Source organism: Kryptolebias marmoratus, linkage group LG13, assembly GCF_001649575.2.
Source record: "Kryptolebias marmoratus isolate JLee-2015 linkage group LG13, ASM164957v2, whole genome shotgun sequence".
Classification (NCBI taxonomy): domain Eukaryota; kingdom Metazoa; phylum Chordata; class Actinopteri; order Cyprinodontiformes; family Rivulidae; genus Kryptolebias; species Kryptolebias marmoratus.
In genome coordinates, this window is record NC_051442.1 from 7,070,871 (window position 1) to 7,087,253 (window position 16,383).

The 16,383-nt window shown below is 33.8% G+C and overlaps 1 protein-coding gene across 1 annotated transcript in view; it reads right to left on the reverse strand.

Annotated features, from left to right (window-relative positions):
• Positions 1-267: 267 nt before the first annotated feature.
• The window catches only part of LOC108239005 (gamma-aminobutyric acid receptor subunit beta-2), a 48,625-nt gene continuing 32,509 nt past the window's right edge, over positions 268-16,383 (reverse strand). Inside the window, exons 6-10 of the mRNA XM_017421432.3 lie at positions 7,031-7,168; positions 5,506-5,658; positions 3,838-4,082; positions 3,035-3,175; positions 268-2,662 (exon numbers count right to left, since the gene is read on the reverse strand). Of these exons, the coding sequence (XP_017276921.1) occupies positions 2,315-2,662; positions 3,035-3,175; positions 3,838-4,082; positions 5,506-5,658; positions 7,031-7,168 (1,025 nt within the window). The 3' untranslated portion in view covers positions 268-2,314. The remainder of the gene's footprint in view (positions 2,663-3,034; positions 3,176-3,837; positions 4,083-5,505; positions 5,659-7,030; positions 7,169-16,383) is intronic.

Sequence of the window (16,383 nt, forward strand, 5' to 3'; positions counted from 1 at the left end):
AAACTAGTGTTTAGTGACAATTTATGTGACTTTTAAACGTAAACCAAAAAAACATATTTTTCCATATGTATTGAGTACTGTGAATCCCACTTCATTTTACCGAAAGTTAAACTCTGTGAAAAAGTACATGATCCCAGATATCAGTTCCCCAAAAGACTTCTGGGTTATTTTTTTTTCATATAATCTGAACTGCAAAACAAGATATTTTGAAACAATATATAACAATATTAATGATAAAAAACATACCAGTTTAGTTTCTGTGTGCAGTTTTCAATGACAAGAAACAGGAAAGAAAATAAACACAATTTTGATTAATATACCATGAAACAAAAATTTTAAATTCACCTTTTTTTTTAGTCAAATTGTGCTTTAATATAACTTTCTTGGTTGTCAGGCTGTGCTTGTTAAAATGAACTTGCATTCATACATAAATGCCTCTCCGAAAAAATATTTTTTAGATGTTTTTTTTATTAAGATCATGATTCTTGTTTAAAATGTCAGGCATACGTTTCAGCCATGGTACCACACATACGCACACATCTCAAATAAATACAGAAACAAGAATAAAATAATAATAATAAAAAAGTTGCTATTGTACAGAATATCCAGATTGTCATAAATACATGTGTATACACAATATTTTAACAGCGGAGCACATTGTTTTAAGCATCAGCTCAATCTTTTATCAAAAATTATTTAACTAGGAGAAACAAACTGCCATATATTTTCATTCTTGTTTTAAGATAGCTCATTAAATCAAGAAGCTTCAAATATAAATATATTGTAACCTAAGCATTTTTTTTTGGTAATTTTTTTATAAGTATAACCTGTTGTTCAAGATAAGCACTGTTTAGATACAACTTCATACAAGTCTGTTAATATTTTAATATAAATCTGTTTTACGTTATTGGCTCAATTTATGGTAACAGAATATCTTTCACACTCTGATGTCTGATTTGCTTCTTATTGCACCACACTTTATTCATGCTGTCAGTGTGTTTAATCTCAGGAAACAAAGTACGTTTTCTTGTGAATTACAACCCTATCTTTTTTTTACATTCATATCTGGTTGTGCCTGAATCAAACAAACAAAAAAAGGGATATCAAAATGTATTTATTGACAAGTCCTCAAAAGCACCATGTATCCAACATATGATTAAGCCTTTATGGCTTTTTGGAGCTCTTTTGTTAAACCACTAAGAAAATTTACCTTGTAATTATACAGTTAAAAGCACAGTATCATAGTTTATTTGTAGCAAATTGAAGTTGAAATTATAGCCAAATTTCTTGTGGAAACAATACATGACTTAAAAGTATCAAATCTATGATAGTTTAAAAATAATTGTCAAAGAGGAGGAATCAAAAATGTGTCTTTAGAGACAAAGAATAATAACATATCTGTGTCACTGATTGGTATTAAACATGGATTTTTGTACTTTTATGCATCTGGGCTTTTCTGGTACCTTGCAGTTTTAGTTTTCCCCAAGAACATATAGAATATAAGATTCTTTTTTTTTTTTCTTTACAGTAAGCAAACTGAAAATTCAGTAGTGGTAAATAAATAACAAAAGCCACCCCACCCCCCAGCAAGCTTGGTCGACAAGCTTGTTGACCATGTTCTAAATGAAACCCTGGGCAGTTAGGACGTCAGTTATCGCTTTAATTCAAAACTAATTTTGTTAAAGTAGTAAACTAAGGAAATGCTTAGAAATTATTCATAGATTTCCCTCTATGTAGAAGAAAGAAATGTTGTTGCTCTACAAAACAGGAACACAAAATGTGAATTTCTCTAATTTTTGTTTTTTTCTTTTTACATGAAATTAGGAACATTAGCAATTAAAAGCCTTGGTTTACTGACATGAAGAATACTAAAAATCCTGTTGACCTGAAACTTGTTGCACCACTTTGAAACATTTTTAGTGATTTTATATTTTTAGGAACAGTGTAAACCCATAATTTTGTCTTAAAAAGTTTACATTATGGTAGTGGATTAAGTATAATATAGATCTGACCTATTTAAAAATAACAGAATGGCAAGCAAACCAAAAATAAGACACAAATCATAAAGTTCAAAAGTAATTACATAAAAACGTAAACAGTTATTCAGGAACAGGCACCTTATGTACTGTATATAATCTCTTTTCTATAAGGTTTTCATGTGGTAGCCAGCAGTTACTGAGTTCCAAGATATGATAGATCAAGTCCTGAATCCAGTCTAATATTACATCATCACATACATATAAACAAACCAGATACAAACAAGGAACTAACACGTTTTGATGTTTGTGCTTGCTCTCGCCAATGTCTTTTCTTTTTAGTTGACATAATAAAGCCAGTAAACAATGTTGAAAAAGGAAAAAACAGTTGGGAAGATCATTCTTGACCATTTGTCAATGGAGTTTACATCAGTCAAGTCTGGAATGGTGATTTTTAACTGTGAAGCCCGCCTCCGTAGCCGGCTCTTTTTTTGAGCCATATGGCGCTCCAGTGCATTTCGGCCAAAGTTGTGCCTTGCCAGGCCTGCTTTACGATATTGTAGATTTGAGCTGTCATATGTTAACATGGTGTTTCGTGGGTCATTGAGACCCAGAGCCAGCTCTGTAACACCCATGTCATTCTTGATATCCAGAGTGCCCAAGAGAATGTTTTCATGTGGATCCATCTGTCCAAGGAAAGAAGTCAAGTTTGTGTGGCGTAATAAACATTCTGAAAACCATTCAATGCTTTTTTTTTCTTTTCTTGTGAATATTCTCTTACAAATATATATTATAAGTTCTGTTAAAGAAATGAAGGGATGAAAAAGTGATCAATGGGATGGATTTAAGAATTACCTCTGAGTTCCAGTGTTTCAAACCTATATCATTGTAATAACTCACAAATTATAAATTTTCAAAGCTTTGTTCTAGTATCGCACTACCTGCTCATTGCTAAGCTCATTTCAAATACCAAGTAAACTGAATCTGTATTGTCAAAATCAATATAGTTTCATAGCAATGGTAATGCTATAAATATAAAAGGGCCAATTTTGTCTTACCTTATTCTTTTGATCACCAAGTCCAATTGCTGCATCATCCATAAAAATTGGTTCCCACATGGAGTCATGGCCAGCTAGCTCTCTTTGTTTCATTCTTGCATACAGAGTATCATCTCTGCCAACTACATTCCCCACAAGCCACTGCAAGCAGATTAAAGTGAAACAAAGTTGCACTGATTTAGTGGGAAGAGGGCTGATATGTTCATATAGATTATACAGTCATGTTCTATCCAAAAAAAAAAACAAACAGCTTTAGGTTCATGCATATTTCAAAGTATCCTGTACAGTTTCCACAGGTGTTCTCAAAATATTCTCAATTTCATTTCCCTTTTAAGCAGTTCCCATTTAGAGCCCTTGTTCATAATTTCCATCACAGTTCAACTTAAGATGTTTCATTTGCTTGTTATTTAACTTGTAAATAATTGATACCAAAATTTTGTCTGAGTGGCACTAAAAGGATCCGGAGCACCACTTGTGATATTTTATCACAATTTGAGAAACATGGAGCTACAACATGCAAAGAGAGAGACATTTATAGCATCTACAAATGAGGACTAAAACATGATATCACCTACTGTATATCTTGCAAAGGAAAGTAATATGTTTCATTTTCAAAGCTATAGCAACTGGTCTTTTTTCCCCAAAGTGCTTACATAATGTTGCTATTAGAAAAGGTCAGCATTCAACTTCATAATCAATTTCTATTTACATTTTAACAAAGCATTTCTACTTTGCTTTAAAAACAGTATGGTGCATATACAGATTGTAGATGTATCAGATTCGCTAACCTAACAGTATGTTACCTTGTTTGGATCCATCCTCATCTTTTCATTGTTTGCTGTTGCTGTCTTCTCAGCTGCTTTTTTCTGACGTTGTGGACCCTGGCCGAAGAAGATGTAATTCACCAGTGCATACTCCAACAAGGCCAGGAAGACAAACACAAAGCAGCCCATCAAGTACATGTCTATGGCCTTGACATATGGGATTTTGGGGAGGGTTTCTCTCAGATGGGTATTAATGGTTGTCATGGTAAGGACCGTGGTAATACCTGGTAAAGAGAGACCATTTCAGAGTGTAATTACAAACACAGTTATAATGGTATAACATTAACTTTGATTGTTTTTATTTGGAGGAAACATTTATTGAGAGAAATAAAAAGCTTTAGACAGTTTTCAAATCCAATGATAATTACTGCCTGATATCACTATATATATTGGGATTGTGTTTTAATCATGAATGTCAAACTTTGTCAGTAATACTTTGTCCCTTTTACAAACATTCACTTTATTATATCTATTTATGCATTTTGCATGCTTCCAATAGACAGCAAATGAAATTGCCCATATATTAATTATAGAAAGTATAGGAGACCTAATTCTAAATCTTATGTATTTTTTTGTGCATAATGAAAAAAAGATGTGCTTAGAACTCCAACAACACCCACAGAGCCTCCTACATGCACATGTTCATTCTATTATAAAAACAAAGTTTTTTAAGGCAAATGCAAGTAGCATTTTTTTCTTTAATGCACAATTATCACTGAAAAATAGCAGGTGACCACTGTTAAAAATCAAAAAGGCTGGCAATTTCCACTCACAGGTTTTGCAAGAGCCTGAAAGCACAGAATTTCTTGCACACGGGGACCATGTGGTTCAGCTATTACAGGTCAATTCTAATGCCTTGAAACCAGGTCAGAGTAAAGAAGTTCCTAAATCCTTTGTGGAAAAGGACATGGCTTGACAGTTTCCAACATTGTTGACCTTCCTTCATTATGGAGCATTACCCTTTTTTTTCACTGCATCCCACACAAACCTCACAGATCACTAAATGCAGCTCAGTCGTCAATCAGTGAAATTGCCTTGTCGACTAAACCAAGGCATGGATAGACTGTGGATAAAGCTAGCGGAATGGAGTTGGGTAAAAAAAAAAAGACAACAAGCTTCTGATAAACACAGAGAAGCTCTTCACAGTTTACATTTGTTTCAGATAAAAGGATTACAGAAGGCTCCAGAAACAAAGTGGAAATAAATTAATTAGGTTATTCACCTGAACATTTCTGTAAACTTGACACTTATATAACCTTATATAACCCATGATAATTCTAAAAGATGAGGAAAATTGTGTTGTGTATACTGTAGGATCAATTATAAGTTATAACTTTATAAGGAATGTGTTTAGTTGAAAATGACAAAACATGATAATTAGGACAATAATTAAGGTACAAACATGAAGACATTTCTTTTCACAGTTGTAACCTTGCTTTATCTTGAGTTTGAGTTTGTACTTTTTAAATCAAATATAATTGTTGGGTAAAAAAAAAATAAAGAAGAAATATATATATATATATATATATATATATATATATATATATATATATATTTTTTTTTTTTTCAGGACATGGCAACTCTAACAAAACTTTAAGACATTTCTAACTGATGTTCCTACCAATTATAACAATTGTATGTTCTCACCTAGAGCCACCCTGGCAGCAGAGGCATCATAGTTGATCCAGAAGGAGACCCATGAGAGGATGGTGATAAGGATAGAAGGCATGTATGTCTGCAGGATGAAATACCCAATATTTCTTTTTAGCTTAAAACTCAAGGACAAACGGGGATAAGAGCCTGTTGAAAAGAAGAGTGAGAACAGAGTACAAAATGATTAAAACCTCAAGGTTAACATCTTATTTTTGTATATTCACTGACCAGGCAAATATAAATGTATTAATTAGCAACTGGTCATTTAATCCTAATTAATGCAGTGATCAGCTTCTCATTTCATTACTGGATGATGAAGTCATTCTTGGAGATTTCATTACATCTAAATTATTTATTGCCACATATTCAAAAAGGTAGCTTTATTAGGGTTCACTTGTATGCTTGTGTCAACTGAATTTAAAATAAATTTACAGTAAGAGAAGCAGGATAAAATATCAGCTTCTACATTTTGTATTTCTTTATTTTTTATTGGCAAGCAGCTTTGGCACAGGCATAAAGGAGAACTAGATATTACTGAAAAATGCAGTTCATTTAAAAGCATGCACACAATATAAATTGGTTATGGGACAGGGAAAACTTTTTTTTAAATAAAAGCAAAATTCCAATAAACACTTTTAGTATCTTCCAAGTGTGATTTGTTAATTTTACATAGCCAGTGTTAACTTGAAAAACCAAAAAGAGAACAGATTTATCTGTGTTAACATGGGAAACTAAAAAAGACAATTAAATCTCTGAAATAAGTGACAAAGCTGGGTAGACAATAAAAGGGAATTTATGGCAAATTCTTCTTTCTTCATAAGGTCAGTAATGACATTACTTGTTCTTGGAGAAAAACACAACATTTGTATTGGAAACTTGCCCAGTCAAATATGCTGATGTCCGCATTTCTGAGTTATCTTTTTTTTTTTTCATATAGCAGTACACAGCATGTTTTACAAGAACTTCTCCATTTACCAGTTTTCTGGAAAACAGAATACCTGTCATTCTACAGGGACACACTTTAACAAACGTGCATACATATTAATGCTGTACACACAGAGACATAATGTGCATTCTTCAGCAAGTGTTATGCTATTAATAGGTTTGCACTGATTTGTGTCTCCTGCAGACAAAACAAACTCCCCCAGGCGAAGACTATACATTATTTTTGTATTAATGTGCACAATTATACAGTGCAATAACTACCACAGTAACTACAGTCAAAGATTTATTATCCTGCTGCCAAATGCTTAGCTGCATGACAAATTCATAAATATGGAAACAGAAAAAAATGAATATTTCATTGTGTCAGACAGTGTTCTTTTTGTTTATTGCTGTTAAATAAGTCATTGTGTTTTTTGTCTCCAAGGACAGTGCTTCATTCTGCTTTTTTGTGGCTTGGCATTTTCATTCCAGGAAATTAGTTGAAGCTTTTTCATGTTTCAAATCAAAGTTGTAAGTGCAGCATGCAAAGTGACTCACAATTTCTATGATGTTTGAGGTTCTTTATTGGCATTACCTGTGGAAAATACAACATTTTTGGAGATGAGCTTATGATCCACAATCGAGAACTGGGGTAGTTCAATCTTGTCCACACCTGTCACAGCATTTTTTCCTCCTCGCCAGTAGAATTCAATGTCATCAGTAGTGTACCCATCTGAGAGAAAGTACAAAAAAATGGTATTATGTATTTATCCCATATGGTTATTGTGCTGTCCTGCTTAATGCCCACTTATTGTGATGGAGTTACTTTTTGAGATAACTTTTTATTAGAGAAAAACGTTTTTGCCACTTGGGTAACTGCCTTAAAATGTGAGGTGTATTTTTTCTGTCTTTTACTCTGTTATAATAATGCACATGAAAACTAAATTATGTTAAATTAAGTTTTGCAACACCCTATTTTGTACTTGTAATACCTACATGGTTTAAAATGACAGGAGGTGACTTTGTTTTGCTTACTGCAACAACTAAATGATTAATACCAGGAGCCAGCAGATGTAATAGGAGGGGTTTGCACCCATTTTCACCACTAGAACTCAATAAAATCTGCAAAGCTACAAGAAGCATGTCCATTAACCTTAATTTGAACTACAGCTGCACCATCCTTTGCCATCATTCTGGTCAAATCATTGGAGACATGGACAGCAAGGTTGCCAGTGGACAGAAACAATAAATAATTCAGTAACATAGTACTCAACAAGAACTGGTCGGTGAAGTAAAGAAGAATAGTAGAACATTTTCATTAGACCATAAAAAACTGGCTCTTGCATGAACTGTTGTGTTCTCTGGTTCAGTTGTTATATTTGCTGGCATGTCTGCTGACAGGTCTCAAAGAGAGGTAAAAAGGAAGGTGAGAAAAATAAATACAAAAATAGACTGACTAGTTTACAATTTTAGAAAGATGTCTCACCAAGATATAACTTTTTGGAATGTCACACATCAAGCTGCAAACAATATGAGGAATAAAAAACTTTTTGGATGAGATAAATTAATTATTTTTCACCAAAATGATTCTAAAAAATGAAAAAATAAATTAAAAAATATTTTTTTCACAGCATGTAGTGGTTTATGAGACTAAAAATAGATTTTGAAATCTGTCAGTAGGTGCTACTGTAAAATACTAATTGGTCAACCCGCTGTGTCTTGGCCACACATTCTGACATATTTTGGTGGAAGTAATTATGGTTTTAAACTTGCCAGTCAAGATTTCACCTGTCACACGAGGTCACTACATTGTCCTAGCAGACAGGTATATACTTTTTTTTCTTTTTTAATAGAATTCAACTTAATTTATCACAAGGAAATAAGAAACTAATGCATAACAATGTAGAAAATTTAACTGCACTAATTCTTTATTATCTGGGTGTCCCAAAAACTCTTTAAAAAGTCTTCAGTTGATTCAGAATACTGCTGCCAGAGTTCTAATGACAGTTGGGATAAGATATAATTTTTCCATAGTTTTGGCTCCTTGTCAAATTCAGAATATAATTTAAAATCTTACTTCTAACACACAAATCTCTCAACAACCAAGCTCCATCTTATATTAAAGATCTTATTGTTCAATATTTTCCTAACAGAGCACTTCGTTCTCAGACTGCAGGTTTACTTGTGGTTCTTAGAGTTTCCAAAAGTAGAATGGATAAGTCTGGCTCCACATGAGAGGAGCCAGAGTTATCAGGTTTTCTTCCAATAGAAACTACATCTGGACCAGTCATTCTGTGTTTGTCTGTATCTCTTTCCTGTCCTTTAACCCCAGATGGCTGCTCAAACTGAGCCTGGTTCTTCCTTTTAAAAGGGAGTTTTTCCTTTCCACTGTCGCCAACCTGCTGCTCAGGAGATTGGAGACTGAGACAAAGTGAAGAATCAATGCAATCTGCTGGCTTCCTGAGACAGATAACTTTTACTAATTGGATTTTATGATGTATGTGAATGTTTTTGTACAGTACCCTGAAACTGAGACTTTTGTTGTGACTTGGCGCTATATAAAATAAACTGAACTGAACTGAATTAATTTGAGAGCAGCGTATCTTGCCTTCAGCTTGTGCTGACAACACATGTGACATTATCAGCTCAGTTGCTGCCAGCCTCTAAACACAAAACCTAGATGCATTCATGGAGCTCTCTGGAGATTTCAACTATGCCTCTCTCTCTCTCTGCAACAATTATAACTTTTCAGCAGTTTGTCAACTGCTATACCAGAGAAAGAAAATGTTTGATTAATTAGATGCAAATGTAGCAATCTATACAGCCCTTCTGTCCTTATTTCATCAGGAAAAGCAAACCATAATTTGACACGTTGCTTCTTATCTCCACCTACACAATCATTGTTTGGTGGCAAACTGTGACTAAAATAAATGTGAAGAAATGTTAATTACTATAAAGAGAGGGCTTAAAGTAAACTTGAGATAAAGCAAGTGGGTATACGAGAAAAAGACAAAGGATGTGTAGTTAGAAAGAAAGTATGCAAATAAGTATCTGGGTGTTCATCTGGACGATAGACTGGAATGGAAATGTGACACTGAGAACGTCTGCAGAAATGAAAGAATGAAAACAGATGCTACATTCTGTGGAACTTCTTTAACATATGCATGAAGACCTTGTATAATCTCTAAAAGTCAGTGATTACGAGTGCATTTTTCTATTTATTTATTTAGTCATTTGTGGGGCTTCATCAGAGCTAGTGACCTAAAGTTTTTGAGCAACAGTAACCTTTAGACCTCAAGAGTAAAAATGAGAAAGAAATCTGGCACAAGCTGCTTAAAATAATTGATAACACTACATAACCTTTGCACAGTATGCTAATGAAGCAACTGAGGACAATCAAACAAAGACTTCTTCATTTTTGCAACTGCTTTGAACTGCTGCAGAAGGTAATTTGTGCTTGTGAATGTAACAATAATATGACAATGATATTCTGTGTCAAAACAGAACAGTATTGTTGCGTCAAAGTAGTATGATACAGCAGCTTTTATTTACCTTTCCTTTTTAAAAATTTTTATTAGGTTAATTTTGAGGTTATCAAAGGTTTTATTTTATTATTATTATTATTATTAATACATGCAAATGAACAGACTACATGCTAATTATTTTTTTGGTTGCTAATAGGATTTGCTTACATGCATGTACAGAATAATTTTGCTGAGTGATTTCTATACTATCCTGCATCACACATATGATTGCATGCCTGGGTCTAAACCTTTTTTTGCATTATTATGTGTAAGACCAGTACTTTGTACAAAAGCTCATGTTAGGAGATTTAGAGGCTCAAATTAATTGAACATACTTGATTTGCATGAGTATACACAGGACACATGAGTGGGAGGACAGTGAAGTCAGGACTGTGCTAATGACAAAAGAAAGCATGTTTGATAAAACAATTATGGAAACCCCCACACTCATTCAATTATTGTCCATAAAATAAAGAATACCCAAAATTCTTTCTTTTGTTCTCTACCTACACTTGTTCTAGTCAACATCACCCCCAGATGTTCTCTTAAATTTGCTTTTTCCCACTTTTTTTCTCACAGTTAATGTTTTTTTTTTTTTTCATTTTTTAATATCAGGCACCTTAATCTCTCTGATATATCAGTCTAAGTTGCACAATGGTGCCTTCTTTCACACTTTCTTCACTTTATTTTTTTTTTTTACTCATGCATAAATGCTTTATCTAGTTACTATGCTGTACTAAAGCAGACTCATCAGGGGCTGTTTTCAGCACTTTCACACATTCACAGATACCTTCTTTATTCTGGTGATAGTGGGGTTGGATTCTCACCACACATTTCAAAAATGATGTTTTCCCAGATAAAGTAGGTATCACCATCATTGTCACATTGTCATAATCACAGAAGATAGTAAAATAAAAAATTCCAAGGTTATTCCTAACAACTGCCTTTTGGATTAAATGTAAACAATTACATGTTTCTATGTTTCACAAAGCGAGTATGTCAATTCAATGAGTCACAATGGTAAAAAAAACCCATCAAAAATCAAATTCACTGCCATGAATTTCATCCCTCCTACAATTATGTGAAAAAAAAACAAAAAAACCCCAGACTTGCTATTGTAGCTACTTGCTTTGATGTTTCAAAATAAGATTTTGAGTTGAAATTGTAATATTTCTTTAATGAGTAAAAATATTGTAAACATACATTATGCACATTTACACAACATTTTAGCTACTACGTAAAAACAGTTTTCATTTCCATCAAAAAAGGTGAAAAAGTTTAATATTGCTATGTAGTTTTTTATTAGTCACCCCGTGTACTTATACATTTGTAGTTCAATTACATACATCAAAATATTTTATCTCACAAAACGTCACAATAAATGTATTTGAATGAATAGCTAATGCATTACAAATCCTTGTAAAATAGGGCTTATCTCCAACACATGAATTTACGACACGTGTTTTTAGAATTTTCTGGGTAAAATTGGTTTATTACAAAGAATAATGGTGTAGCGATATGTATTGAATATTTGCACTAGGCTTTTCTTATAGATTCCAAAGTGTGAGAGCTCTGGCAGACCAAAAATAAATGAAATTTTTCATGATAACATCAAAAGAGATAGCAATACAATACTAAAGCTATTTCATTGGGACTCTGGCATATCTCCCTGACCAAATCTTGGCTCGGAGCCTTTTTATCAAGCTTATAAAATAATGTCCCTTTTGATTAGTTTTAATGGATAAAAAGGATTTTGGAAGGAGATAAAACACTGGCTTTGATATTGCCCTAAAAAAAAAAAGATAGATCTACTTTGCAATTAATTTTGTCTTTGTTTGTTAAAAATAAAAGTCCTGTGCCAAAACACAGACGGTAGGAGCATGCCAAATGTATCACACATCTCTGTTGCTGTGATGTTTAAGGAGCTATGCAAAAGGTCTAAAAGTATACAGTATCTATCTATATCTAGATATATGTCTGTGTGTGTTATTTATATAGAACTAGAAAACAAACAACAAAACAAGCTGTTATTTTCCTCTCACCCAACTTTCTGATATGAGCTTTTTGAAGTATTCTACACCAGGTCAACAGTTTTTTTGTGGGTGCTTCAAAGGGGACAAAGGGGAGATATTTTTTTGAAAATGTATCATACAGTTGATCAACTAAAGGATAAAGCAGCTCTTGTGTATGCCAGGTTTGTTTTCCAAGTTTGTTCCTGTTTCTTAAAGACACGACTTACAGATTCTGCCTATTTGCTGTGGATGGTTTTTAAGGCTTGACACACTTCTTTTGTCTTCCATTCATCCACTTTTCTTCTGTTTTAATCACACAGTGTACAATATGCTATCATGTTCAAGTACAAGGACTGGACTGAATATAAAAGAATAAGCAGTCAAAGATCCCCATTCTTTTAAAGACCTTCAGAAACTCTGGAGAACTACTGATTAAAACACCTTCACAAGATTAGAACAAAACAAGACTCGACTGAAGCAAAACATTAGGAAATTAAATGTGATTTAAAACTTTGCACAGTGCAATTTATAATCAATGATTTAAGACGTGTACAACAGTAACCTAGTCTTTATCATGTACAAAACATATAAGAAACATACAAGCATTTAAATTAGTCCCCTTGATAACGTCCTGCTCTTAACCCTTCATCATGAGTTTGCTTTTTCCACTAATAATGTGTAAAGAGGGGTTAGTGTTATAAATAAAAGGTGGTGAAATTACAGCAGAACACAGCAAGCTGGCACTGACTAGACAAGTCAGGCAAGACATGATTTAAATCATTCCAAATAACATAAATAAATAAGCAAATGTAGAAGTAAAAAAAAATCTTCAATGCTGTAAAAGGTGTGTCTACTTTCTAAAATCAAGATGAGCTGACAGAGCAAAAATGTCAATGAAAAGAAAGATGTTTCTATATATGCTATGGCTTGTTAGAGCATAAAATGTGGCTATTACTTGGAAGAGATGCTGTTATGAAATGAGATTTCTATTTTAAGTTCAAACCAACTAAGTGATACATCAGTGGCAAGGTGCTTTTATCTCCTATCACATACTTTTCAGAAATACACAAGCATGTGTTGGCCTGTTGGGGAGTGCAGTTTATCTATATAGGTGGTCAATATTCTTCCTTATAAGGGAAGAACCCATTTAATCCAGTCAGAGTCAGGTATTTGCTAAATCTCCACCAGCTAATCAGTTTACAAGTGTTTCTGTGTTTTATTCAGAGTTTAACAGCTGAGTGACCCATATTTTGGGATGATTTATTGAAAATGTGCACAGCTGCTGTTTCTGTGAACTGAGTGTTTTCATCTTTTATAAGAACCAGCTTCATGCAGAGGTCAAAAAACGTACTGTACTTGTTTAAAAAATATATTTTACGAGTGACCCAAAACATCAGAGGTTTAACTTATTTGAATAATGCAGTGGATAGTACTGCCCATGTCTAGTCTACTTTGCTAGATGATGTACCATATTAAGTGCATGTGCCATAGAGGCAAGTCCAATGTAAGAATGCACAGCTTGAACTGAAAGACAGTCAAATTTACCCTCACCCACTGTTGCTCAGTGTGAGGTTGTTATTGCAGCTCTATTTAAAATCCCCAATAATCTTTTAAAATCACACATCACCAACTGATAGTGATAAATTATAGACAACCAATAAACAATCAAACAAAACTAAAAACATCTGCGGTGAATGTTAAGTAGAAGTAAATTAAATATTTAAAAACTTTCAATCTCAGGTCCCTTTAAGTTTGTATTTGAGATTATTTTTAAAGATGCACATTCCAAAAAAAAAAAAGAAGTCTGAGACCAAACCCAGAGGATGCTTTGACAAGCAACTGCTAAACAGCTGCTATGTAATACACTGAGCAATCATGCGTTGCAAAGTGAAAGTGCTTTCATTTTCAACTGACAGTCCCAGATTGTCATCATAAGTGTTCGAAAACACATGTGAAAATTGAGTTTCTGCAAGAAAACAGCAAACATAAGTGAGAGCAAAGGGACCTGCCTAGGAAAGAGCAGAGCAACGTAACACAACTGACTTCTAAAACGATGCCTTTCAAATGCTTTTGTTTTACATTTGCACTTTTTTAAACTGTGACAACAAACTATTGAGGTGAACTTTACAAAGCTTTCACTAAATACCTTTGGGAAAATGGTACAGCAAAAAATTATCACTTGCCACCTAACTGTTGGATGAAAATGTTGTACATCGTACAAACCTGTTGTTTCACAACACCACTTTTAAACAGCATGACTAATGCAAAAAAAAGAACAAATTTTAGACCAGAACACTTTTTTACTCACAATTGATTGATTGATTGATGATGATCTGTAACTTTTATAAGAGGTTTTTTCTCTCTCTCTTTCTCTAACCTTGGCTGAAATAACTATGATCAACAAACTCAAAAAATTAGCACTTGGACTTCATGTGTAAAGCAACTGAGAAAATAAGCAGCCAGGTCTGAATAGAACCAGTAGGAGATCCAATTTCATTAAATTCACATGACAAACTGTTATGTGCAAATACTACATCTGTGCCCATGAATTTAAATAACACTTCTTAAAATGGGTACATTTACACGTTTTAAAAATCTGCAGCTTTTCGTTGTTGTTATTGCTATTTTTTTATTTTAAGATAGCTTTGAAAATATGATTCATTTTTTATTTTTTTGCTTGTATTGTAATCTAGAATGGTTTTTTTTACCATTAACAGACACATTAACTTTCTCATGGAAGCAGAAAATAGGATATTGTTATCAACCCTCTTTATGCTGATAAAAGTATTGCTGGCCCAAAAGACTGCGATTAAAAGTTGGTAATTAAACCAAAATCAAGGCTGTAACACAAAAGATCAACATAAATGGATAAAAGATTCAGTCGCAAATCAACTGTCATGGGTATTATATTTGTTACATCAAAGCTTCAGAGGCATCAGTAAGTGGCTACTATGTTGGAACACTTAAATCAATCTAAAATACATGAACAAACTGAATTTAAAATATTAACTTCCTTGCCTAAATGAAAATACATAAGAGGGCATATGAAATAAATATTAGATCTTAATAAAGGATGGAAAATGTAATAATGGCAGTAAGTAAAACCAAACCAAAAACCAAAACACTGCATATAATGAAAGCATTACTAGGTCTGAAACAGCACAGACCAGCAGAGGTCCTCTTCATCTAGATCTATTATTGGTCTAACCTGGGAGGTTAGGCAAAGTTGGACAGCATTTTATTTAAACATAAACAGAAATCACCTATGTCTTTATGAACAATGTAAAGTGAATAAATCGACATCTAATGATATTGCAGGAAAAATGCTGGAAAACCTTGTGCCCTGCCTTTTACACAAATACTAGTTTGACACTTGTTGTCCTTTGTAATAAAACTAGGTTTTGCAACCTAACATGAGGTCATACTAAAATTAAGCCAGCAGTAATGAATGTTTGTTTTAGGTTCAATGTTACCCACATTTGTGGTTTTAATGCTCTTAGCCATGCTCATAATCAATATATTTTAATTTTTGCTCCATCCTACAATTTTTGACCTTTACATCTGACTGCACACATTGAAAGCTTGAAATTTTCTCTCAGGGTTTTCTTTTTCAGTTTTTTTCCGCACATATGTTCCTATTAACTCATCGGTCTGTTATAATAAGAATCAGCTATATTTCATTTTAGAACTTAATACTCCAGTAATTTAGGTGGAGAGTCTTGTATACCCATTATGCACGAAGCAAAACACATTATAGTCTATTAGCTCACGGCAGTGTAGAATAGGGTGTGCTATAGCTCCCCCTGGAAAAGTCATAGCACCCCCGTAGCACCCCCAAGCAAAGGCATAACCGGGGTATGTGTGGGACATGTCCCCCACTTCCCTTATGTATGCCCTATATCCCCCGCAGTTTTTTCCAGCCGTTGCAATTGTTTAATTTGTTGTTAACATGTGGGGATGTGTGGGGATGTGTTTTTCCGAGCCGTCTTTAAACGCACCAATCCCGCAGGATTCCCGTGGGATGGGAGTCAACTTTACTGTTAATCACGTGATCGGTACGGTACAGGATAAAAACTTAACGGGAGCAGACGGGAGCGGGAACCAACCAAAAAAAACCAAAAAAACCCCCAAACAATAGCAAAACATAGTACATGCACTGCCATTATGCAGTTTTATTTCAGAGAGCCTACTAACACAGGTTAAAAGAACTACACCGCCCAAAATGCAACAGTGCTTCCGGTGGCTGCTTTCCGCGTTAACGTCCGTCATACTGATGCGGTAAAAAAATGTTTTGCAGCGCAAAGTAAAAAGTAATGACTTGTCGATTAAGCTCACAGAGTTGAAAGGAAAGTCGCAAATTTGATCAGACTTCGTGAGAGTCGAGTGTGACGGTGATAGCACGTTGAAATATT